We start from the raw sequence: 27,464 nt of genomic DNA, 5'->3' as shown, positions 1-27,464 counted from the left end.
GACTTAAGCTCTGCTTATGGGACACTTCGCACCATAAAAAGCTAGGGTAAAGTCTATCTTTCCTTAAGTCTAATTATAACAATTATAGATATTTCATTTATAATTTTACTTCATATTCAATATTTATATATATTTTCAAGGTTCAACGAATTCTTATTTATTAACGCGCAGAGCACGAGAGTACGAACAAATAATAAATAATAGGTGATATTAACATCACAATTATTTTCCAATTTACTCCATCTAGGTTCTTTAATGAGTAAAACTTGGTTTCCTTTATTAAAATCGACTGGGTTTATAAAACTATCATAATTTTTTTTAATTTTAGAAACTATCAAATTTTCTTGTGTTAAATTAGCAATTTCTTTCATATTTGAAATAAATTGTGATAAGTAATTTTCTGAAGCCATATAGTTGTTCAGATGTTTTTAAAGGTTTCATTGATGGCAATCGAGATGGATAAGCGAAAACTACTAGTTTATATGGAGTGAACTGATGGGTACTATGTACACCTGTGTTGTAGTGAAATTATGGTAACTCTATCAACTCATCAAAGTCGATCTTTTAGGAGAGACATTTTTCAAATATTCACAAAGAGGATGATGAGTCTTTTCTACTGAACTATATGACTGTGTGGTGGAAAAATTATTGTTTTTATTTTCGCAAGTTTAAATTTACGGGTTATAGACTTTAATAATTTACTCGTAAAATTTGTTCCTCTATCGGTAAGGACAATTTTTGATGAGCTAAAAATAGATATGAATCTCTTTATTAACGCGTCTGCAATTGATTCTACGGTTTGATCTTGCAAGGGTACTACAATCAGAAATTATGATAATAAATCTTGAATTGAAAGATATATTTATTAAGATTTTTGGTTTTATTTAATAGATCCACTACGTCCATGGCAATTTTGTCAAAAAATTCTAAATTATGTTTCTATTATAACCATGAGTTGTCTTGTTTTTACTCTTTTTAACTTATTTCTTTAACAATCATCACAATTTTTCATTTGCTGCTTAACCCTTTCATACCGTATGGGTCCTGTAGAACCGATTTTGTTCAAGATGCTGTAGTAAACTGAAAGTAAATAATTTCTTAAATTTAGTACAATCGTATTCTTTCATCCAAAAAGAAGACCTCTGGCCAATAAAATTAATATTTTTTGTTTTTTTTCCGATTTGTTTAGTACGTTAAAAAAGTGCTCGGAGATGCAAATTGGGATTTCACAAAAATCCAAATCTTAAATGGTTTATTTTTGAATAAAAAAAAGGGTTAATAGGAATTTTTCTTTATTCTGAGAGGTGGATCTTATTCATGAGACATCGTTCTAAAAATATATGACTTTCCGAGTTCAAAAACATAATGCTGTTGACGGAGCATTTTACGTAAAAGGTAGTGGGTCCTACAGGATCAAGTCGGTTGAACTGGTTCATTAACACCTCGCACTGATATAAAGATTCTTTATGCTAAAGCGGTATTATATTATAATTTATAATATAAATTTATGATAATATCATGTACAAATTTCTGTTTGAAATTTATAATTTTGTATATATTTTTTAAAAATATATATTTCTGTTATGAAGTTATGATAAAATAAATAATTTTGTACCAATTTCTGTTAAATAGATAATTTGCAACGGTAGTCGATTTAATTAATCGAACCGATCACGATTCTGCTTCTCGCGCGTTAGTTCTAACAGCTAAGAGAGAGCGGGGGCGCGCGATCTTTTGAATAAGCAGTTACTGTGAACGCGAGTTACCGCCGATTTGTTTTTCGCACTTTGTTTTCGCCGAATAAAGTTTCCTTGGAACAATTACGTGCGTGTGTGCAACAATAGTATTGCAGCAGATTGCAGCAGATAAAAGCGAATTGAGGCAGCGCAGCTGATAATAGAGGGGCAGTGGCAGTTGAAATTTTTGCAACAATAATTACGGCTAATCACCGTAATTGCACCGCATGGTAGGTGCACCTCCCGTCATATTAAGCGATACAAAATACATTCGATATTTTGTATATTCGTGATAGCGTTATTCTTTGTATTCGCGTCGAGCGTTAGTTCGCGGTAGAATTCGAATCTACTCTCTCTCTCTCTCTCTCTCTTTCTCACTGAAAATAGTTAATTGTGAAATCCTATTCGCGAGCGTTAGTCTTTCGGCCCTACAAATGTAGTGATTATTATTAATTAAAGTCTGTTAAATTTATTCGCCGTTTTCGTCATTTAATTTTCCTAATAGCTTAAGTAATTGAAAAAGGCTTAGGTTTTAATCCACTTACATCTAGGAGATTAAGAAGATTAGGAGTAAAGTCGCTCACACTTAAAACTCAACGAGTGTCACAAGACACGTGACTTAAGGTGAGTTCAACTCTGTTTAATAGAAGACAACTAGGATCATCTGACGTTAAGGCGAATAGACGTATTATCATACGTGTTTAACGGAGCGGCTGTTTGCTCTGCATCGTGGGAGTTTGTTCTTAAATAAATTTCCCATTTTCAGATTTATCTCCCCCGTTACAAATTCGTATAATATAAAAATTTATTGATTAAAAAAAATTCTTTTACAACCATATATGTCCTTTAGAACCCACTTCATAAATAGTATATGGGGACCGAACAGTCGCAACCGAGCATCGCACCGCGGCAGCACCGGCGGAAGCAACAGCTAGCGCCGCGAATTTACCCGCGAGAGGAGAGTGAAGAAAGAACGACAAAGGCTCTTGCGTGCATCAATTCGGCTCGCCTTTCTTTATCGTCAATCTCGGCTGTACTGTCAGTTAGCGTAATAAATATTTTATAAATTTTATACCGCTCAGTGTCGTCTAGATTATTTCCTCCGAATACGTCTCCAAAATTACTTATCGATATTTAAAAAAAATGGTGGATTAATCTTCATTGTAGTGTTTACAAATAAAATTTTAAAAAAGTCACTTTTTTCCTGGAAAAGGGGTCTCGGTATGAAAAGGTTAATATTTAGTTTTGAGTTTTCCTAAAAATATTTATCTTTTTTACGAATCAATGTTCTATTTATTTCCAAATGTCCTTCTACGGTAGATGTATGATTTATATCGAATATCTTGTCTCGATCTTTGGGTACTACGTATTTAATATAATTTAAACAAATCATGAATTTAATTTCGGAATTTTGAAAAATTTTATTCAGTATTTCCTCTATTTTTATCCAATTAATATTATTTATTCGTAAGTCCCTTGAAATGCTAAATCTACTTAATTTTTGACGGGTCATAATTTCTTTTAAAATTTAAAGAATATATATAATATTATGTTTGATAGTAGTTGCGAATTTACCTAAGTTGATACATAATACTTGTACAAGTAATTTTTTTTTCGAGCTCAGATTTATAACTTTGATTTCATTTATATCTAAATTTTTACTTATATTCACTTACTTATTAATTTTTAGACTATCTATTTTTTATCTAATATGTTCTAAATGGTTTACGACGACTACAATATTATCATTTCGTAATTTTATACATTTTTTTGTAAATACATTATTTTTTTGCTTCGATGGTTCCATTTTTTTCTTATTAATGTACATCAACTGATCTTCGGTCTTTACTTCTACCGTGTGTTTATGTCATTTTAATCATTGACTCATTTCTCATTTGATTTTTGAATTTGGGCATTGTTATTAGATATTTCTTTTATTTTAACTTTTCCTGTTTTTTTTTTTGCTTTTTGAGCTTTAGTTACAACGGTTATCTTACTACTCTCTACTGGATTTTTTGACAGTATGTCTGCATTTATATAAATTTTCCAAGTTTATAAATAATGTCATTTAATTATTGTCTGCTGATTTGAATGATAGTAATGGTTTATGATCACTTACATTCATAAATTTATTTCCATAGATGTAATTTCTGAATGTTTTTATAGCAAATACGAGTCCTAATTTTTGTCGTTTATAAGTATGACTGAGTTCAAGACTTATGATGCAAATGCAATTGGTCTATCTTCGCCTATCTTGCATTGAGACAGTACACACCCAAATGCAAAGTTCGATGCATCTGTTATTATGATAAACGGTTTTTTCATATCTGGGAATTATAGAATTGGGGCAGAGCACAAAGCCCTCTTAAGGTTCTCAAATGAATTCTGTTTCTCATTGTTCTAGGTAAAATCGGTTTCTTTTTAGAATAATTGTGTGAGGGATTTGACTATTTTAGAAAAATTTTTTATGAATTGCCTGTAATAGCTAGTTTCCAAAGAATTCTCTTATATTTTTGACGGTTTTTGGGACTCGAAATTTGTTCATGGCTTCGATTTTTCAGATCGTTTTGTATGCCCTTCTTGCTTATAATATGGCCAACAAATTCAACATTTTTAAAAAAACTTGCGTTTACCAGTTTCCAACTTTAATCCTGCATCTCTAAGTTTCTAAGCTACTAGTTTGAATCTTTAATTATGCTCTTCTACTGTACTTATAACTATAATGATATCTTCTATGTGTACATAGTAAAAATCCTTTTTCCAATAAGTCTCCGAAGACTGTAGTTAGGACTCTTAAATACTCTAGGCAAATTGAATAGTCCAAATGGTACCAAAATGTGTCTAATGGGGTAAAGCTCACTTTATTTTCGAACATAATGACGAATAAATTCCGATTGATTGAAATGCAAGTAGATTAAATAAATGTGATAGATAATTGTTTATCACTATACCTTGGAGGTCATTTATAGAATACGTCTGCCAATCAGATCAGATGATGTTGAAATAAACAAGTCTGACTTGTGACTTTATTGATTAAATTTAACGCGTTTTTGGAGAATTATCGTTTTAATAATTCCCACGAACCATGCAATGGACCCGTGGCCGAGCGCCGTGTCACAAATTATTTAAAGGGGAAGGTATGGGAGGCTCTTTTGCTCCTCTGTAGCGGTGACGATGGGCCTCCTCACGAAGTTGACATCCTGGGCGTTAAATCGAGAGGGAGAGAATGATGGGTACATACAATGATCACTCTCAATAACCTTTAACCATATTTATTCTCAAAACGTTTCATAATGAAAGAGCGGCGACGCGGATTTACGCGTCGTCTTATGCGGCCGCGTGCCTTCGCTCGTGCGGACAAACGCACGGGGGCACGGTATAATAAATTGAGAGGAACTCAAAGGAGAATCTCGCCGTTCTCAACTTTTTTCGCTGTGCTCGCGGATGATCGCCAGCATCTCGCCGACGCCTCGCTCACTCGCGAATAGAAAGAGAGAGACGACCTGACCTGACGAAGGCTACTGGTAGGAAATGCTGCTGGTACTGCAGGCAAGTTGACGGCAGGTCCAGATGAAGTCCTCAATGCCTTGGGCGTAGCCGGGAATCCTCTCCTGGCCACAATCTGCCCGGCGTCGTATCGCTTCTTTATCTCTCTGATATGCTATTCGGGTTTTATATCGCGTGCGCTCTCGGCCGTCACAATCGCCGCGGATCGCTCGCGCTCGCTTACTCGCTACGCTCGACGCATCAATCTCTCTCTCTTCTTTTTGCCGCAGCCGCTCTCACTCCTAATTGTCTTCCAATGACGACGCCCGGCACAGGTATTGGCCCTGAAATAAAGCGGTGCGAGCATCGATATCGGTTCTTGATTTCCACCACGCTCGTCAGAGCAACAGCGAAGGAGTGAGTTGCGAGAAAGAGAGAGAGCGAACCAGACAAGGCCGGCCATTCCAGCCAGGGCCCCATCACAGTCTTTATAACCATTAAGCAATATTTATTGAAAAATAACAAAGATTTAAACACGTTTATAGCAAAAGTTAACAAGACAAGTGAAAGTTATATGTAAACCAACGACTTGACGAGCGGGTGAGTGTACGGAGCTCTAATTCTGAATAATTGGAAAAGAGTATGCAAGGCTTTTCATATCGTTTGTATTACATCAATCATCTTTAAAATTTTAAATTAGTATCTCGTTGAGGTAGCAATTACTTGCTACATCCGAAAAGTGTTTATTCGTAACATAGATTTTATGTAACTCTGACGGTTCTTGCAAACGTTTGCGTAAATTTGGACTCTTTTAAAAGCTTAAATTTCGAAATTGTATGTGCAATCTTTAAAATAAAACTTATGTAAAAATACGTTGCAAGACATAACAACGATATTGCAATATTAATTTGAAACATATTATAATATAAGTTTCAAACGCTATGAAACAGTTACAATATTATTTTCCAAGATAAAATAAGAATTTTACTTACGTTTTTTTTTGAAGCAAACAACATGTAAGTTACAAAATTGAAAATAAAATTCTAAAACGGAATTTTCAGGTATATGATCTCACGAGGACATCGATAATCTCTGCCGAAATACTTAGAAATTGATATTTCTAGGTCGTTGCTGTGAGGATAATATTTCTCAATAGCAGCATGAAAAAAAGTATACAAATTTCAATAGTAACTATTTTAATTTATGATCGAATTTCAAAACTTAATTTAAGAAGACATAATACTTAATCTTAAAGTGTCGTGCCAGATTTTATTAAGCCCCATCACATATATCTAGGAAAAGCCAGTAAATGCCGTTACAAAAACTTGTAAATTCACTGGGCTCATAAACGTAAACATTAGAAGAGAAGATTGACTTAGGCTGACCCTACTACAAATTCTAACATCAATTCAAATTAGCAATGTAAGAAACATTGCTAGATCCCATAGGATGTTTCCGCCACATATTTCTTATGTTTGAACCTGTTCTCATGCAAAATCCAACGTAAGAAATAGAATACGAATCATTTTTATATATTTCTTACGTTGGATTTGTATGAGAACAGGTTCAAGCGTAAAAAATAGGAGGTGAACATCCTACGGGATCTAGCGATATTTCTTATATTAGAACTAATGTAAGAATTTTTAATAGGGTACTTGAGCTATCTTCGTATTTTTCATAAGAGTAAACAACTTATGAGTTGAGCTACTAAGCGATTTTTAAGGAAATTGAATTTGTAAGACTTGTGACGGGGGAGAGGGAGGGGAAAAATAAAAGACGGTATTTCTCCTGATCTCGCGCTGTCGCCAGCGGCGCGCAGTCAGCCGAGACGACGTGTGCAGCTTTATTTTATTGAGTTGGGCGCCAGCTACCGTGCTCTCGCGTTAGGAGAACGTGGTAGCGCTGCAACGTCGGCTGGTTCTCGGCTCGGTGGTCCTGCTGGTCGCTGTGAGGTCGGGTGGTTTCCCCGTCGCCTCCCTCCTTGTCGCCGTCGGTGTTCTTGCGCGCGTGGCCGACTATCACCTGTGGAGGATGAAGCAGGGGCGCGAAGTCCTAGGCGACGATTCGGTCAAGTCTAAAGCGGAAAGACGTATCGAGCGAAAGGGGAAAGGGGGCAACGGGTGGTTTCCAAGGCCACCCACGGCTGCGGCTCGTTCGGCTAGCTAGATGTTTCGGGGCATGGCGGCTCTCAATCCCAGAAGCGGGTACATCGAGGGGGGCGTCGCAGGGGCGCTCCGGTTGGCGGCTAGTGGTTCGGGGGATGATGACTCCTTCCCTGGACTGGTGGCGTAGTGGCTGCGACGGTGGCTATCGGTTGAGCGGTGATCAGGGCAGTCGGGGATTCGCGCACGCGTTTACCGATCTCAAACCGGTCGCGAAAGCTACGGGGGATGGGGCGATCAAGTGGGTGTAGTCAATAATAAGTCGGATATAAAGAAAATTCGGATTTATTATGCAAAAGAAACCCAGGTCTACCCCTAGCGATGGTCAGCCTGGTCTAGATTACTGGGGGAACGCGGGTGGCGTACTACGGCGCGAAGTCAGCTTAGACGGACAATAACTCGGTTGAATGTTTCGGGCTTCGGCTATGATTCGAATACGTAACGTCGGTTTATCTATTCGCGGCGAAAATTCCAGCTCGTTCAAAACAATTGCGCTCAGGAATTCGGTCGGTCGCGCGAAGGTTGACTACCATTCGCGGTGTTGACGTTACGTATAGCGATGCTTGCGAACAAAATAAAGGCGACGATGTACCTGAGTTTTGCCGGTCGGATGAAGGTCTAACGCGACTCGTGTGATGTTTGGATCGACTCGGAAAGGAATTTCAAGGGCGCACTCTCAGAAAACTCGTTGCACGGTTGATAGCAACACGGCGACTCGAAACTATTCCGAAAGGTCGGTGGCAAAACCATATAAAGCAACGGTGACGGGCGCGCGAAGGTCATGCGGGATTCCGCGCGCGAACATTCGGCGGTCAGGCGACTATTTCAGGTGCGGGACAAGGAACGACGTGACAAAAAAAACTTGGGGATAACGGCAAACGTTTTCGGTCAAGGCGTAATGCGCGCGAAGGTCATGCGGCACTCCCGAAAACGCGGCGGTCGGCAATGCGCGACAAACTCGCGGTTATCATTCATGCAAAGAAATCGGTAGTAAAAGGGTACTTACTCCTGGTAGATTTTGGCCGATTAATGCTCTATTTGTTATCGTTATTCCGCTATTTTATCCTGTTATCGTTATTATCGTTATTTTATCCTGTTATCGTTATTATCGTTATTATCTATTATCGTTCTTCTGTTATGCCTATTTCTCTCAATATCTTTTGTACTATTTTCACTTTCACTATCTCTTGCCTACCTCCTTCACTATTTCTTTCGTATTCACTCTCGCTTTTCTTTCCCCTCTTTTTTTTTTTGTTTCCACTTTTCACTTCTACTTTCTTTTCTAATTCTCACTCCTGCTTCTTTCTAATTCTCACTTCTGTTTCTTTTCTAATTCTCACTTCTGCCTCTATTCTAATTCTCACTTCCGCTTCTATTCTAATTCTCACTTCTGCTTCTATTCTAATTTCTGCGTACCGCGCAACGGCGAGGCTCGGCGGACTTCCTACCGTCGAGGCTTAACGGTTACTGGCGCGCCGTTTTTCGGCGACGCACCGCTTCTCCTAGTTTACTTCCCCTTCGTTGTTGCCGATTGGCTAGCTTGTTGCTAAGCCAGGTCTCAGCGCCGTCTATATTAACGTTTTTTACCCGCGCAATTTATTTATTGGTCGGTCCTTCGCGCCTAATTTGCCTACTGGCCGCGAAGATAGCGTCGGTTTTCCCTCATTAGTTCGACCACCCCTAAGCTGATAACGATTGGTCAGTCAACTAGCGTCGCTTGTCTATCTTCTTCTATCTACCGCTCGTTGGTCTTACCGATTCCCCTCGCTCGCTTCCGATCGGTCTAGCATCGGCGGTCTCGCTCGCTCTCACGCGCTCGGTCGCTCCTACCTTTAGTCTAGCTAGGCCTGCCTTAACTAACGGGGGCTTGCGATCAGCTGATCGCGACTGAAAACTTTAGGGGCTTCTAGCTCCCCGGGGGAGGGTCGGATCGGGTCGTGAGTGCGCGAGGGGTTGTACGCGAGCGTAAGGGTCGTGCGAATCGGTCAGGGAGGTTTCTAGAGGTCGTAGTTCGCGAGATCCGGGAGTGCGTGGGCGGGTGTATGTAGTCGTGGCTGTTCTGTCATAGTGCCGGTAATATATATTTGTGTGTGATAACGCATCATCACATAGCCCCCCACTAATCCGGTGCATACACATGCACCGTGATTCGTCGGTCATCGCGGGTCTACTGATGATCTGCTCACACCTGGTCCTCGGCTACTGATTTAGTGACCTGAAAGGGGGTGTTTAAGGGATCGGATTAGGGTTAAATAAGAGTAGTCAGATGTGATTAATAGGCCCGGAGGCCGCGGTTTATTATTCTTAATCGCTACTGGATTCTCTGCCCCGATTCAAACTGCGGTTTCTTCTAACCTTCTCTAAATTTCGGCGTTCTGCCGCGGCCATAGCCTCCACGGCTTGACGAAGTTTATCCAGTTCCCTCAGGCGGTCCTCGATGTCTTGTGCGGCTTCAATGTGCGGTCGGCTGTGGCTGGGGTTGTGACGGTTCTGGCGTCTATATTCAGGGGGGCGTGGGATAGCGCCGGTTGATGGCCCCGGTCGATTAATGGTGGCTGGTTGCACCACTTCGTCGTAGGAGGGAGGTGGGGCCTCTGGATGTGCCACGTGGTGCGTCAGTCGGCCCGCGGTTGTCCTGTCCTGGCGATGCCAATATTCCTCTGCGCATCTTGGGCAGTTTTCGACCCCCACCCCTCTCCGGCCACAGTTGCCGCAATATTGGTTGGCTTCCGTTGGACGCGGGCAGGTCCGGTAGCTGTGTCCGGGCATCCAGCAGTTAAAGCAACTGCGGCCAGGAGGGTCTATGGTCGGGTCTGTAGGGATGGCTCTTAGATTTCCGAAGCCTGCTCCGGTATCTCTGGGGCGGGCTTCGTAATTTATCCAGGGGCGGATGCCTCGAGGTGGTGATGTGCGGGTTGGGGGACCTGGTTCGTCGCTGGATGCGTCCGAACGGTCCATCACGCTCACCAGGTCATTATATTCCAGGTGCCTCCGAAGGTTGTATCTTCTCCTCCGGCCATTTTCCCCCCTTATCCTCCTTTCCTCGATTCCGCGGATTAGGGTGGCCCTATCGTCCGTGTTTGTGACCGGTAACCATCCCGGGTGAGGATGGTGTTGCGACGATCTCTCGGTTTGGCTCGGTTTCGGGTCCTCCTGGCTATCCTCGGGCTGGTCTCCCCCCCGGATAGCAGGGACTACCGTCGCTCTCGTGGTCTCCGGGGTCGGGTCTCGGCTGGTCGGTCTGGTTTCGTCCGTGGGGCTATCTAATCCTTCTCCTCTTGTAAGGAGGACTATTCCCGACTCGTCTGAGCTCTGGCCGCTTCCTGAAGGTTGGTTTCCACCCGTTTTCTCGATGAGGCCTGCCAGGTGGAATATTTTTTGGTCGGCTGCAGTTTGTTCCGCCGGGGGAACCAGGGCCGCTACCCTTTTTGCTGCCAGGGTAAGTCGATCCTGCAGTCCGAGGCGAGCCTTTTCTTTCAAAATCTCCTCCTCTATCTCCATTATATAGGAGGAGGTCGAGAACGAGGGGGATGGCGCTGTTGCCCTCTGGTCTTGTCGGTCGTGGTCATCTTCCTCATCTGAGGATATAATGACGAGCTCTGGTTTGGGTGGTGGGCCGTCCTCTGTTGGCCGGAATTCCAATTCTGGCCGGTGGTGGAGGGGTCGTCGTGTGCGGGTTCCAAATTTGGGAGGCATGGTCAAGCCTGTAAATCAGAAGGTCTTAGTTTTCGGTCAATAGGGGAGGTCTATTAGTCAAGGTCATCAACCAGCACCAATCGTGCGATGTTAGTCTGGTTAGTTAATTAGTTTGTTACGCGACCTACATCTCCCCCCCCCCCTTTGTAAAACTAGAGAGGCTTGTCCTTTCTAGTTCTCGATTCAGCATGATTTTCGGGGCGTGATCTTATTCGTTTAGGTTCTGTGGTCTTAGTTACGCGGTGGTCGTTCGGTAACTAGCTTAACATTTACCGGATTTTCTCCTTTATAAGGTTTTAATTGGGTAACGTGGACTTTTCCTGTTTCCTTGCCGGACGTATTCTCGATAATGTACACGTTGTCTGATAGCTGTTCCTTTATCCGGAATGGTCCCTCATATTTCTCGGCTAATTTCGCCGAGAATTGGTTAGCCGCATTGGATAGGTGATGAGCTTTTCTCCATACCAGGTCTCCTATTTTGTATTTTGTTGGTCTCCGACCTTTATTATAGCGGTCGGCCATCTGGCTGTGGGCTTGGTCCAGTCGATCTTGAATCGTTTCGCGAAGGTCGTCCAGTTTCTTCAGTCGGTTTACCCATTCATTTGGGTCTGACGCCACTTTAACCTCGGTAGACTCCACCTTGCGGCGTAGGCTCTTTGGGGGCTTTGGTTGTCGTCCGAAGTTTAGAAAGGCTGGTGACGTCCGCGTGGTCGACTGTATTGCCGTGTTTATCGCGTAGCGGAGCTCGTTTAGGTGTTGGTCCCAATCCTTATGGTTGTTGTCGACAAAGGTCGCTATCATGGTCTTTAGTGTACGGTTCGTGCGTTCGACTGGGTTAGCCTGCGGATGGTACGGCACGGTGGTGACGTGCTTGATACCATACTCCTGTAGCATGGTATCTACGCATCTGTTGGCATATTCCTTGCCGTTGTCGGTTAACAGGTAATCCGGGGTCTCCCAGCGAAACAAGATCAACTCCTCGAAAGCTCGGGCCACGTTCTTTCCGTTAGCTGCTCGTACCGGCTTCAGCTCTATCCAACGAGTGAACAGGTCTTGGAACACTAGTAGGTATTTATTCTGGGTCTTGCTCCTGGGGAATTCCATGGTGTCAACTGCAACTACGGCCCATGGTCGGTCGATATTCCGCCGGCCCATTAGGCCTTGAGGTCCTAGTTGGCTGGCTTTATACCTTTGACACTTTTCGCAACGGGTCACGTAATTGTACACGCTTGAATACATCCCTCTCCAGTAGTAGTCTTGAGCAATTCTCAGATAGGTCTTTTCAACTCCTAGGTGGCCAGTCGTTGTCAAGCAGTGGGCATCGTACATTATTTGCTGTCTGTATTCGTCCGGTACCACAAGCTTCCAGCTGGTCTCTCCGTCGGTGACCGGGTCGGTCGACTCATCCAGTCGGTGATAGTACAGCATGTTGTCTTCGACCTTCCAGTCCGGGAATTTTGCTGGGTTCTGGTTAACATCCCATCGCCGTCGTAGGTACCAGGTGTCTTTGATCAGTTTGAAGGCTGATACGGCATCTGGTCCTGGCGACATTCGTGATAGGGCATCGGGCAGATTATGTAGGTTCCCTTTTCGGTGCTTCACAGTGATTGGCCATTGTTGTAGCTCCAGGATCCAACGGCCTAGGCGACCTTTTGGTTCTTTGTTGTTAAAGAGCCAGGTCAAGGCACTGTGGTCGGTCACTACGGTGAATTCATAGCCTTCTAGATATGGCCTCAGCTTATTTATCGCGTATATTACTGCCAAGCACTCCTTTTCCGTTACCGAATAATTACGCTCCGGTCCTGTCAGGGATCTGCTGATGTATACTATGGGATGTTCGCCGTCGTCGAATTCTTGACTCAGTACCCCTCCGATGGCGAAATCACTCGCGTCGGTCTGGACGGTGAAAGGTCGACTGAAGTCGGGACGGGCTAATACTGGAGCTTGCGTTAAGGCTTGTTTCAAGGTTTCAAAGGCCAGTTGTTGTTCCGGTCCCCAAGTATACACTTGGTTCTTCTTCGTTAGCTTCTGTAACGGGATCTTAATTTCGGAACAATTCTTGATAAATCGGGAGTACCATTCCACCATCCCTAAAAAGCTCTTCAATTGCGTGACGGTGCGCGGTACTGGGAATTCCAGTACTGGTCTAGTACGGTCTGGATCTGGTCGAAGTCCGTCATGGTCCAGTAGGAATCCCAGGTAGTTGAGGCGAGAGCATCCAAATTCGCATTTCTTAGCGTTGATCTGTAGGCCAGCATCATTGAGTCGCCTGAGGACTAGTTCTAAGAAATGTAGATGGTCATCAAAGCTCTCGGTTGCTATTATGATATCATCCAGGTACGGGAAAACATATGGTTCCCAGTCTGGTCCGAACAGGGCATCAGCCAGTCGTTGGAACGTGGCTGGTGCGTTTACTAGTCCGAAGGGCATTACAACAAACTCCCACAGCCCTTCACCAGGGCTCGCGAAGGCTGTATATTGGCAACTATCTTCTTCCAATGCAATCTGAAAATAAGCTTGTCGTAGGTCTATCTTGCTGATGTATCTGGCATGCCTAAGTCGGTCTAATATCGAGTCCATGTTCGGTAGCGGATATGCGTCCTTGCGGGTCACCTTATTCAGGTCTCTGTAGTCAATGCAGAATCTCCATGTCCCGTCAGGTTTCCGGATCATTACTGGTGCGCTTCTCCAGGCACTCTTGGACGGCCTTATAATTCCTAGATCATACATTCTTTTAATCTCTTCTCGTACAATTTTCTGCACTGCTGGTGACATTCTACGTAATCCTTGCCTTACCGGTTTCGAATCTCCTATGTCAATCAGATGTTTTACTACGGGTGTACGTCCTAGCTCGTCTGTCTCAGGCGGTAGCAGCCTTCCTATTATTTCATTCAACTTTGCGGTCTGGGCGGTCGTCATTTCGGTCAACCCCGCACATTCCGCAGAGAAGGTTACAATTTCGTGGGGTTTGTGAGGCCTCAAGTGGTGCCATCGCCCCCCACGTACTCTCCATTTCTTGTCCTTAAATAGCAACACCATGTCCCATTCGGTCAAGAAATCTAGTCCAAGGATGATGGGTGGTCCGGTCAGGTTAGTCATAGCTTTAAAGTTGAACCTGGCCGTATGCCCATCGCAGCTCACTTGGAGTGGCAATTCTCCTTCAGTTCGCTCAATGACCCCGGTCACTCCTTGTACCTCACTGAAACGCGGTATAAGTCGGTCTCGGTACCGGGCTGTGATCGAGGGTCCGATGATAGATACTGACGCACCCGAGTCTATCAGGGCGTCGTATACTATCTTGCCGATAGCGATAGGAATAAACAGACGGTTGTCGCAGTGTGCGCTTTTAACCGAGAGGGTCCCTGGCGTATTTGTAGCCCCATACTGGTCAGTTTCGGACTCGTCTGGTCGATCGGTTAATCCGGCGTCGAATGACGTAGTCGTTTCTGAGCAGTCGGCCGGCCCGCATAGCTGGGTGTCCTCCTCCCTTTGCGGGTTCGCATTTGACTCCGAGTTATTTTTGCTGTCCTCGGGGTCAGCGAAGGTCACCGTCTTTACCTTGGTGCCAGTGTCTGTCCCACCTGGCTCCCAGGGTCCTATCGGTCCTTTCGGCGTCCGTCTCCCTGAGTTATCATGGATGTCCTTAGGGCCAACGGTCATTGCTTCCTGCTGCTTCGTATTCCTGGGGTCTGCATCCATCTGGCCTGACTCCCAGGAATTTGCTTCACTGTATTTCCCCCTGGGGCCTACACTAGTCTGGCCTGACTCCCAAGGGTACTTGCCTACGCTGCTCATCGTCCCCGGTTCTGAGTTATTTGTGCTGTCCTCAGAGTCGGGTGAATCTTTTCGCTTCTGCATCGCTCTCCTGGGGCCTACTCTAGTCTGGCCTGACCCACAGGAGTTTTCTTCATCACACTTCCCCCTGGGGCCTACATCCATCTGGCCTGACTCCCAGGGGTACTTATTTGCTCTGCTCATCGCTCCCGACTCTGAGTTATTTTTGCTGTCCTCAGAGTCGGGTAGGTTTCCTTTCTTCTGCATCGCTCTCCTGGGGCCTACTCTAGTCTGGCCTGACCCACAGGAATCTTCTTCGCTATCTTTCCCCCTGGGGCCTACTACTATCTGGCCTGACGCCCAGGGGTACTTATTCGCATTGCTTGCTCGCTCTCTTACGGGTCGGTCGCCGGAAATCTGGTCGTTGCTGGGCTTTGGGTCCGATCTTTCCACGGCCCGGTCAGCAGGGTCCAGGTTTTCCAGTTTCCTTTCACTCAGGGGTGGGTACGTTGCGTTCTCCACCCTTGAGTCGGTCGGGACGCACTTGGTCGGAAGTTGCAGGATGAGGGTGTCCGGTGTCTCGAGCGTCCGCAATAATCTGCTTAGAGGCTCGTCATCCGTCCAGAGAGGTCGGTCGATGGGCATGTCTGACTCCTCAGAGCTCGTCTGCAGGGTCAAGTAAGGCGTTTCGACTACGTCCTGGTCCATAGGCCCCAGCTCCGTAGTCGCGTTTCCTCGTCCAGTGCGCCAACTCTCTATTTTCTCATCCTCTTCTCTCCATTGTGCGTCCGTCTCGAAGCCCTTTATCGCAGATTGTCGATGACTCGGGGAAGTAGCGGGCTCGCCTGCTCCCCCGAAGCCTCGTTTCCCAGAAGCCCTGTACGACGATTACTGCAGTTTTTGCAGAAGTCAAAGGGGGCTCCTGGTAATTTGCATACTTGGCAGAACATTCCTCGTGCTTCTCGCGGTCTTTCTCTTGGAAATAGTGCAGCTTGTTTTGGACACTGTCCTGCCATGTGTCCAGGCTCATAACAGAAGTAGCATTTCCGTCTCGGGCATCTTCGATAATCGTGGTCATCCGGGCACGCTCTACATTGGTCAGGCCCATACGGCTGACGGTCTGGCTGGGGCGGCTGAGGGCTGACAGGCGGTCGTAGGGGAAGAATCGAGGGTCGTAACCATCGAGACTCATACCCTTGATCTAGCTGCGGGGGATTCGAGTTCGTCGGGCCGTCCGCAGGGGGAACGGTGACGGTCGGGGTTGTCGGTGGTAGCCCCAAATACTGGTGCGGGTTCATCGACGACATGACCTGGGCCAACATCGGAGTGTCAGGAGGTTCCTTGGGTACCGTGGTCGTGCTGACCTTCACGGGTTCCTTGGTCTTTGGCTTCCTGTCTGGCTTCGGTGTTAGGTCCGGTAAAGTCTCCTGGCTCCGGTTCGGTTCTACCTTATCCGAACTTATCGAAGAGATCTTGGCCATTCTTTTACTGGTCTTCGGAGCCGCTGCTGGGAAACGAGTTTTATTCGACGGAGGATGATACTGTTCGTCCATCTCCTCTAGGTTTTCCCATTTCCGCCCATAATAGGTTAGGTCGCTGAAATGTCGTATGGACTTGTCGGCCATATACCTCCTATATGCTGGTAGCAAGTTGCGCTGGGCTATCTTGATCTGGGTCGAAGTGGAGAGTGGATGTTTAAAGAAGCTTGCGATATGTCGGAAAGCATCGAGGTAGTCGATGATGGTCTCCCCCGGGGCTTGTGATCGACGTCGCAGCTCCTCTTCAATGTCGTCATCGGTCAACCTGCGTCCGTAGTGGTCTCGCAGGGCTCGTTTCAGGTCCTTCCAACAGTGGATTTCTCTGGCTAGGCTACGGTACCAGGATGCGACTTCTTTGGTGAACGTGGACGATATCACGTGCAGTAAGTCGCTGCTGGTCATTCCGGTCCGAGCCTTAACTTCCTCAATCTGTCCGATAAACTCTTCCGGGCCGTCTGATCCGTTATACTTTATCTTCCTGCTTTCCAGTATCCTGATATTCCTCAAATCTCGTTTAGCTACATCATACTCCTCATGATGCCTGTCTCGCTGTGGGCGCCGTCGGTCCGGACTACTCTGGAGGTCGCTCGAGTATTCGGATTCGCTGGTCTCGGATGCGTAATGTTCGGGCTCACGCCAACGGTCGTGGTCACCCCTATGACGACGGTGTGACTGAACCTTGACGGGTCTGCGGCGGCGGGCTGGACTGTCTCGTTCACTGCTGCTGTCTGATTCTGAAGACGAATCCCTATTCCGATGGGAGTGTCTTGAGTGTCGGTCAGTTCTCTCAGGCCTACATCTTCGACCGCGGCTTTCATGCCTTTGATGTACTCGTGGCTTCGGTGAATCGTGGTCGCGGCAGTGGGCCTTTCCATGTGGTCGCACAGGGCTCGAGCTCACTTGCTTCGACCTAGACTTGCCAGAGCGGGTCGATTTCGTTGGCCGTCTGATAGTCCGATCAGGGGATCTGCAGTCAGTGGTGTGCGATCCATTGCCGCGTTTGTCGCTACGTCGGTCCGGACTCGAATGCCTAGTGTGTCTATGCCTATACTGTTTCGAAGAGGGTCTACGCGGGGACGTCCTCCTATCGCTCTCACTGGCCGTATTATCTGATGATAAGGCAGCCATACAAGTGGAGGTCCTGGTCTGGCGGTGCGAACTGGTGAGCCGATCTTCACTAGGACGCAGCTGTCTACTGCATAATGTCCTGGATCTTTCTGGCCCGTGCCCGGTCAGGTTACCCTTACGGCAGGTTTCTGGTTCAGCTGACAGGTCCATTCGGTCCTCTTCTGCCAACTGAAGCAAAGATCGGTTCAGGTCCGCCCTCCTAAGAGGCTCTTCGCCTCGACCAATCCCTCGGCTCTCCCTGATGGCTGGCTCGTCGGTATCGGTCCCTCTGTCTACTCCACTTGATTCGACAACCCCTCTCTTCGTCCTAGTAACTCGGCGAATGGCTCCGGTGCGTTCCGAAAGCTCCAGATGTATCTCGGGTTGGTCGGCTGCTCCATGCGGCGGTATCCTTCGAGTATTTCTGCCCTTCTTGGCCGGCTGTTCTATGACAGCGTCGGCCTTCTTGTGATTGCGCGCTCCACTGATCGCTGAGGCTTGTTGGGTCCGTTTAGACCGCCGTAATCTTCCTGTCGGATCGGCTGTGTCATCCTCTGAGGTACTCGGATCAACTAGGTCGGACGGTTCAGCTTGACTTGGTATTTTAGAAAGCGGGCGGACTTTAAACGCCTTCGTTCCTGATCTGGCGTTTTGGTCGTGTTCGCTTTCTTCGATAGCCTTAGCAACTTTGGATTTTGGGCGACTTCGTCCTTCCGCTGCTGTGGATTCCGATTGGTGCGTTTGGGCATCACTACTGGTCTCCACAGGACGCCATAATACTGTACAATACGTTGGGAAGGTGCTAAGGTGTAGGGATCCTTTGATTCGTTGGTCCGGTTTTACCCGCTCCTCCCGCAGACGGTACCGCAGGTACTCCAGGCGGTCAACGTCAGGTAGTCCAGTGATGGGGAGTCCAAGTCGCTCCATTTCCCCATGTACTTCGTCAAGCGTCATCTCCTTAATCGTCACAGCTATTTCTCGTCCAGCATGTGATTTCTTAAGGGTGTCCCACATCCTCAGGTTGTCCCATGGCTGGTCCTCGGATCCTTCAAAGGTGTCCATATCCTCGGTCCTGGAGGTCGGTACTCCTGCACTTGCGTTGGATGCCATTCTGCGCCAAGTAGCTAGTGCGTTGAGCACTGTGGTTTCCTGGCTTAATACTCGGTCTAGCCTAGTTATCACTGAAGGGGTTAAGTCCAGTTGAGGTCTATCACTGGGTTCCGCGGTCGCGAGGTCATTCGGTTCCCGAAGGTCTAGCGAGCCCCTACTAGCCAGTTCGACTGGTCACTAGTCCGGTTTCACTCCGCTTAGTGTTAAGTCCAGTCGGGGTTTGCTACCCGGGACAGAATATCGCGAGGTCGTACGAATCCAGCGGTCAAACCCCTAATCAACGACCTATCCAAGGTCGGCCAATAACTGGTTTCGAGCCCTTAGCTAAACAAAAGGTCTAGCCAAATACTCTCGCAGGTCTACCACAGAGAATCTTCCCAACGCAAACACAGGGGATATAAAGGTCCCAGGTCAGGCCCAACAATCGCGATCTTCTTAAAATTTACCCGGACAACTTACAATTATTATTCGGTCAGCCCACACATAGGTTAGTGAATTATTAGCTAGCAGCATAAGTATATATATAAACACAAATAATCACATATACATCGCATATAATCACAAGCACATCGCATATAGTCGCATGTAATCGCTAAATTCATTAACTTATTCGCTTCCGATTATTGTCTTATTCGCGGTCGCGGTACGCCACTTGGTCGGATCGGGGGTAGGGGGTGTTGCCCTAGCCACTAATCGTCAGTTAACTTGATGGCGTGGGCCCCACGTTGGGCGCCATTTGCGACGGGGGAGAGGGAGGGGAAAAATAAAAGACGGTATTTCTCCTGATCTCGCGCTGTCGCCAGCGGCGCGCAGTCAGCCGAGACGACGTGTGCAGCTTTATTTTATTGAGTTGGGCGCCAGCTACCGTGCTCTCGCGTTAGGAGAACGTGGTAGCGCTGCAACGTCGGCTGGTTCTCGGCTCGGTGGTCCTGCTGGTCGCTGTGAGGTCGGGTGGTTTCCCCGTCGCCTCCCTCCTTGTCGCCGTCGGTGTTCTTGCGCGCGTGGCCGACTATCACCTGTGGAGGATGAAGCAGGGGCGCGAAGTCCTAGGCGACGATTCGGTCAAGTCTAAAGCGGAAAGACGTATCGAGCGAAAGGGGAAAGGGGGCAACGGGTGGTTTCCAAGGCCACCCACGGCTGCGGCTCGTTCGGCTAGCTAGATGTTTCGGGGCATGGCGGCTCTCAATCCCAGAAGCGGGTACATCGAGGGGGGCGTCGCAGGGGCGCTCCGGTTGGCGGCTAGTGGTTCGGGGGATGATGACTCCTTCCCTGGACTGGTGGCGTAGTGGCTGCGACGGTGGCTATCGGTTGAGCGGTGATCAGGGCAGTCGGGGATTCGCGCACGCGTTTACCGATCTCAAACCGGTCGCGAAAGCTACGGGGGATGGGGCGATCAAGTGGGTGTAGTCAATAATAAGTCGGATATAAAGAAAATTCGGATTTATTATGCAAAAGAAACCCAGGTCTACCCCTAGCGATGGTCAGCCTGGTCTAGATTACTGGGGGAACGCGGGTGGCGTACTACGGCGCGAAGTCAGCTTAGACGGACAATAACTCGGTTGAATGTTTCGGGCTTCGGCTATGATTCGAATACGTAACGTCGGTTTATCTATTCGCGGCGAAAATTCCAGCTCGTTCAAAACAATTGCGCTCAGGAATTCGGTCGGTCGCGCGAAGGTTGACTACCATTCGCGGTGTTGACGTTACGTATAGCGATGCTTGCGAACAAAATAAAGGCGACGATGTACCTGAGTTTTGCCGGTCGGATGAAGGTCTAACGCGACTCGTGTGATGTTTGGATCGACTCGGAAAGGAATTTCAAGGGCGCACTCTCAGAAAACTCGTTGCACGGTTGATAGCAATACGGCGACTCGAAACTATTCCGAAAGGTCGGTGGCAAAACCATATAAAGCAACGGTGACGGGCGCGCGAAGGTCATGCGGGATTCCGCGCGCGAACATTCGGCGGTCAGGCGACTATTTCAGGTGCGGGACAAGGAACGACGTGACAAAAAAAACTTGGGGATAACGGCAAACGTTTTCGGTCAAGGCGTAATGCGCGCGAAGGTCATGCGGCACTCCCGAAAACGCGGCGGTCGGCAATGCGCGACAAACTCGCGGTTATCATTCATGCAAAGAAATCGGTAGTAAAAGGGTACTTACTCCTGGTAGATTTTGGCCGATTAATGCTCTATTTGTTATCGTTATTCCGCTATTTTATCCTGTTATCGTTATTATCGTTATTTTATCCTGTTATCGTTATTATCGTTATTATCTATTATCGTTCTTCTGTTATGCCTATTTCTCTCAATATCTTTTGTACTATTTTCACTTTCACTATCTCTTGCCTACCTCCTTCACTATTTCTTTCGTATTCACTCTCGCTTTTCTTTCCCCTCTTTTTTTTTTTGTTTCCACTTTTCACTTCTACTTTCTTTTCTAATTCTCACTCCTGCTTCTTTCTAATTCTCACTTCTGTTTCTTTTCTAATTCTCACTTCTGCCTCTATTCTAATTCTCACTTCCGCTTCTATTCTAATTCTCACTTCTGCTTCTATTCTAATTTCTGCGTACCGCGCAACGGCGAGGCTCGGCGGACTTCCTACCGTCGAGGCTTAACGGTTACTGGCGCGCCGTTTTTCGGCGACGCACCGCTTCTCCTAGTTTACTTCCCCTTCGTTGTTGCCGATTGGCTAGCTTGTTGCTAAGCCAGGTCTCAGCGCCGTCTATATTAACGTTTTTTACCCGCGCAATTTATTTATTGGTCGGTCCTTCGCGCCTAATTTGCCTACTGGCCGCGAAGATAGCGTCGGTTTTCCCTCATTAGTTCGACCACCCCTAAGCTGATAACGATTGGTCAGTCAACTAGCGTCGCTTGTCTATCTTCTTCTATCTACCGCTCGTTGGTCTTACCGATTCCCCTCGCTCGCTTCCGATCGGTCTAGCATCGGCGGTCTCGCTCGCTCTCACGCGCTCGGTCGCTCCTACCTTTAGTCTAGCTAGGCCTGCCTTAACTAACGGGGGCTTGCGATCAGCTGATCGCGACTGAAAACTTTAGGGGCTTCTAGCTCCCCGGGGGAGGGTCGGATCGGGTCGTGAGTGCGCGAGGGGTTGTACGCGAGCGTAAGGGTCGTGCGAATCGGTCAGGGAGGTTTCTAGAGGTCGTAGTTCGCGAGATCCGGGAGTGCGTGGGCGGGTGTATGTAGTCGTGGCTGTTCTGTCATAGTGCCGGTAATATATATTTGTGTGTGATAACGCATCATCACAGACTAAGTACCGAATAAGCAAAACATACTCAGGCTGAGAGTTTATTTTACTTGTACATAGTACTCTCATTGCAAGGCAAGGCTGGAGTTCAGTTCCCAGACGGTCGCAACGACGAGCAATTTATATTTTCTACAAACTTTGAATAACCTTTGACATATTATTGCGCAAAATGTTCAACCATGGGACTAATGTGTATGGTTAGCAAATAGAAACTTCGGTCGACGGTACCCCCAAAGGTCGCGCAGGATCACGGTGATAGGAAAAGGCCGCTGCGAAGACCGGGGAACTCGAGTCATCAATCTTTATGACCCATACGAAATGGTGCACCAATCCATGATTCCGTTTAGATTGTACTTTTTAAATTTAAGATTTCGAAGCACAAAGATTTGTAGATTGAAAGTATAGCTTTTAAGCTTTAATATTACAGCTAGTAAGGATATCCAATTTATATATTAGAGTTTTAAGAAAATACTTAACTCTGTCTTCGATGCAAATAATTTACCATGCTGCCAATATTTTCTACGACTAATGGTTATTATTTATAGAAATTTTATTGTCAAATATTGGAAAACTAATACGATTGTATTGCTAACTACCTCTCATTTAAAGTTATATTTTTGATATTACGTTACTTATCTTGTAAAATTGAGTGTGATAGCATAGACTATCAAAAATTAAAATAAGATTTAAATAATAAGACGACATTCTTTGTGCTTTCTAACTTTCAATTGTTTATATTTTTAGATAACGGAATATTACATTATACTATTAACGGAATATTACATATTATATTATTAAGAAATATTACATGTAGATATATTTTGAAAATTTACTTATCATTCTTTTTTAATTTATAGATGGCGAAAAGGTAAAGTTATTTTATTAGCATCATTATCATGTTGGATAATATTCACCTTACCTTTGGGATTCATCCAACCACCTGCGACTTCATGCTTGATTTATAAAAATCATTCTAGCTATCTATACGTACCTGACTCAGATCAGAAAATTGTAAAAAGGTCAACGGGTTCAGACAAAAAATTGACTACATTTCAAAATCTTTATCATTCTGTAGATTTAAGTGATTCAAAAAAGTTCCAGAATTCACATTCAGTTAACATTTTAAATTTTCAATTGCCACATGTAGATAGACATAGTGATCGTATTCTGGATTACAGTACTTGGAGAAGAAAAAAGGGAATCGACGGTGAAGAGAAAACTTATAATCAAACTAAAAATTCTAAAGATATGCGAATCGAATTTGAAACATTTTTGGAACATAATAGACCAAATAATATTCTCCAATATAACAGATTACTGAAGGTTAGTATAGAAAAACTTGCATATTTTTTTTAAAATTAATTGTAGAATATGGTTTCAGTTAGTAAAAAATGTATAAATTATATATTTTTAAAAATTTGAGATATCTTATCATAAAAAAATGATGAATCTTTCACATCCAACATTGTGATCGGTTGAGCATAGAATAGACACGGAAAATCAGTTATCATTAAATTTAAATAATAAAACGTTTAATGTTTTTTGGAAAAAAAATTGATAATGAATATAGCAAATGGATTATTTTTATTGTTATTATGTGCAAGATCGTTTTAAGAATACTAGACGTTAGTTTTTATATAAAAAATCAAATTCACAGATCCGAAGTTTGAACCGTTACCCTAATCTTACTTCGTTCACACGTATTCGCGTGAACAGAGATCATTGTATGTTTGCAACAGAGAGAAAAGAAAAAAGTAAGTATATATAGGCATATATATATTCAGACTCTAATGATTATTTGGTACGTTGTAATTCCCATTATTTAATTATTCAATTTTCCCTTTAATATTTTTTATAATCAAAAGATGAAACAATAAACTTTTTTTAGTTAAATGATTGAATTAAGTAAAACTTTTAGACGAAAGAATTATAATTTTTTAATTTTAGATTACACTGTTATGTGATATTGCTCTAATAATTGTGGGTTTTTAATAAATGCTGCTGTTAATAGGTCTGTCACAACTAATAAAAAGTTTGATCTAATGGTTGCAGAAGAGAAAACTAGTTATGTAAAGAAATTTTTATTTTCTAGCCAGTCGAATAATTTACTAATCATTTTTTATTATAAGTTCAAGAAAGATAACTGTCCTAGTTTTAACTGTTGTAATTACTGAAAGAAAAAGAAGAAAGCAATATTGATTATTGCAATTTATATTGAGTAATGATATTAAATATGAACGGGCATTGTCCATTAAGATCAAAATTCTCCAGTTACATCTATAAAGATGAAGTTGCCCCCAACTGAACTTCTTTAAACCTCTCACAAGCCGTCATATAGATAAACAACGGCGTTTTTCCTTCCTATTTTTTATTCTTATACTAAACTACTACTAACTTCTTATACTAAAATAGCTATCGTTACCAGATTGACGGTGTTATATTTTTTATAGAGCCTGGTTTTTTGTGAATTTTCTTCAAGCTCATGAATAGCTCATGAATATAGTACTCCTAATCTAAAAATCCGTTTTTAATATTTAAAACGTTATTTTTATCACAATTTTTTTCTAATTGTTGATTTTTTTATAATTAGTAAAACGACATAATGTGTTAATCGCTTTTACATTGACGCTATATATGCTCAAAAATTAAAAAAATTCAATTTTTAGCAGTTTTTTTGGTTCAGGTTAAAAACATGCATTACACTTATAGAAAAATCACTACAAATATCGCCAGTACCAATCATACAAACAGAAACCGATGATTGTATATTTAATCTTCGATTTTACGTATGTATAAACGAAGATTGGTAGTTTAATTGTTGATTTTTCATGATATAATGATAATAATAAAAAATATGTGATACATGTTGTAACACGTTCGTTTTGTTTTTCGTCCCGAACTTCGCTATTCGCGTGTCAAGGATCGGATCAAATAACGTCGCGTCACTAATTATTTAAAGCGAGGGGGGGGGGGGGTACAGAAGGCATATCTGCTCCACCGTGAAGGACGTCGATGGGCTCTTGTCGCGGTTAATCTTGATAGCCGCAACTACTTTGAAAGGAGAGAGGACAGGAGTCATCAATAACAATAATCCTTTTCATAACCATTTCTTTTATTCATATTCTTACGGTCCGCCATTTACAAAGTTTCCAATGCGACTCTACGAATGGGAAAAAGCCGGGCGAGCTGGTCTGCATGCGACGATGGAAACTGGAACTTAATTTTCGTGGGCACACGGGGTACTAGGACCAACGCAAAACAACAGAACAACACTAAAAAGGAATTTTCGAAAAATTAGGTGGTGAGAGCACAGTTGTCCTTTTTTCTGTTTTCGCTCGGGTTGCTATGTTAGTTCAAGTAATACTGTTCTCTTCCTAGTTGCGTACTGTTCCCCCTTCCATTTCACGATCGTGTGTTTCTGATTTTCGAGTTTACCAATTTACGGTTGGTCTCTCTCTCTCTCTTGTTCACGCTTGCTGTTTTCTATTGCGATCACTTTTTAGCCTACGTGCGCACCTTAACGAATATCCGTAGTTAATATATCTGACATTAGATATATTAGTTAATATATCTAATATTAGATATGTTAGTTCATATATCTGATATTAGATATGTTAGTTCATATATCTGATATTAGATATGTTAGTTAATATATCTGATCTATTTTTTCTCACTGCGCAACGGCAATCCACTATACACTCGAAAATGAAGAAAAGTGCTTTCAAAACTAAGACGCTACCTCACATATATGATGTGTTCGGGCATTTTATCAAAATCATTACTATATATGAAGCGTATTGTCATATCTATGAGAAATCTATTATTTACTATTCGAAAATTGTAATTTCAAACTTTTTGAATCAACGAAAACACTTTTTTCAGTTTATATGGATACGGTGATCTCAAATTTAAACTTGTTATGCAGATTAATTAATTAATACTTAGCAAAATTTAATCTATAAGTATAAATCACAAATAATTTTGGAGTAAACAAACGCAAAGCGAATTTGAATATCACACGACGAAATTAGTATCTTAACCCATTACGGCCCATGCAAAATCTGGATAAGATACCAACAAAGTAGCTAGACCATCCTTTGCATAATCAAAAAATAAAATGGATGTGTTTTTTTGCCACTTACAATTGTTTATAAAATATTATTCAAACAATTTACTGAAAAATTCCTAATTTTGGAATAATCAATGCAGCAATCGATTCTACGAGAACAATCATGACAAAAACTTTTATAACATTTTTTTGTCAGAGTCCAATTTGCAGTGTGAAATGAGGATAAACTTCTCACATTTCAAAGTACTTATTATTCTGAATGAAATATATACTTGTGAAAAGGTTTCTTGGTTGTATAATAAGAGTGAATAAATATTTTTGATTTTCCGAATCCTTCCGCGTTAGAAATCACGTTTGAGTGGCGAGTTAGTGGTTGGATGCAAAAATTACGGAAACAATTTTTGAAACGAAAATTTTGGATAGAGCTGTTCTGTTTAGAATTTTGTGATACGTACTATATATTTTTTGTAAATTTAAGTACTTAGTAACCGTAGATTTTATTATTCTATATTGCAACGCAACTAACAATGGCGAGATGAAGACGTATTGATCTCCCTGATTAACTTGACGATTCTGACATTGAAAAAAATGAACATATTGATATAGCATTTATTCTTGATGAACGTGAAAGTTTAAATGGAGAATCAGATAGTGACCTAGATAAAAATACATTGTCTCATGATCTTCCTACATGCACTTAGTTAAAACACGTGAAAAGTTTTTTCACAAGTACTAGAAAATTGTTGGAGCCTAATCGTATTTATAATTGGATAAATAATACTTTGATTGATATTTCTCCTTATGACGAGTATAATTTCGATATTTCACCTATTTTACTATTATTTGCTAAAAATTCTTTAGAATTATTCGAAATATTTTTTTCGCAATCAATGAAAAATCACATTATTAAAGCCACTTCTGAAAATAATTTTGATTTGTCTGCGAATGATTTGGAAAAATTTATTGTGACCATGATTACTATCCTCAATTGCCAAAAAAGTTTCTAGGACTATTGGTCAACAAAACGAATCTTTCAGTGCCTAGTAATTTTGGAACATATGCCAAGAAATAAATTTGTTGCCACCAAGAACTTGCGATTTCATAAACTTCAAGAAAAAAATAACAATGACAAAAACTGGAAGATTAGAAGTCTATATAATGTTTCTTAAGAATTAAAATCAATTTGGTTTCTTTGACTACAATTTATCAATAGATGAAGTGATGATAAAATATTATGGTAAGTTCGGTATCAAGCAGTGTATACGGAATAAGCCTATTCAATTAGGAATAAAGAAATGAGCACTCTGTTCTTCTGATAGGTATGTATATGACGTGAATATTTACACAAGAAAATTAGGCATTGATGAACGAAATCCTTTACTTGTCGTTGATTTAGGATCTAGATTAGTGATGAAATTACTTTATTCTAACTAGAGATTACTGAAAAAGAAGAACTGAATAAATTCCATGTTTATTTTGATAATTTCTTTACTAATCCAGATCTCATGATCCATTTGAGAA

General features: G+C 43.3%; 1 protein-coding gene across 1 annotated transcript in view; it reads left to right on the top strand.

Moving 5' to 3' along the window:
* LOC131672542 (major facilitator superfamily domain-containing protein 6) overlaps nucleotides 1–27,464 on the top strand; it is a 671,294-nt gene that overhangs the window by 17,369 nt on the left and 626,461 nt on the right. Inside the window, exon 2 of the mRNA XM_058949841.1 lies at nucleotides 22,732–23,197. Within this exon, the coding sequence (XP_058805824.1) occupies nucleotides 23,123–23,197 (75 nt within the window). The 5' untranslated portion in view covers nucleotides 22,732–23,122. The remainder of the gene's footprint in view (nucleotides 1–22,731; nucleotides 23,198–27,464) is intronic.

The sequence above is a fragment of the Phymastichus coffea genome, unplaced genomic scaffold (genome assembly GCF_024137745.1).
Source record: "Phymastichus coffea isolate CEN01 unplaced genomic scaffold, Cenicafe_Pcof_1.1 PCOF00012, whole genome shotgun sequence".
NCBI classification, from domain to species: Eukaryota; Metazoa; Arthropoda; class Insecta; order Hymenoptera; family Eulophidae; genus Phymastichus; species Phymastichus coffea.
The sequence above is the reverse complement of the archived record's forward strand: the minus strand, read 5'-3'. Positions and strand labels throughout refer to the sequence as shown.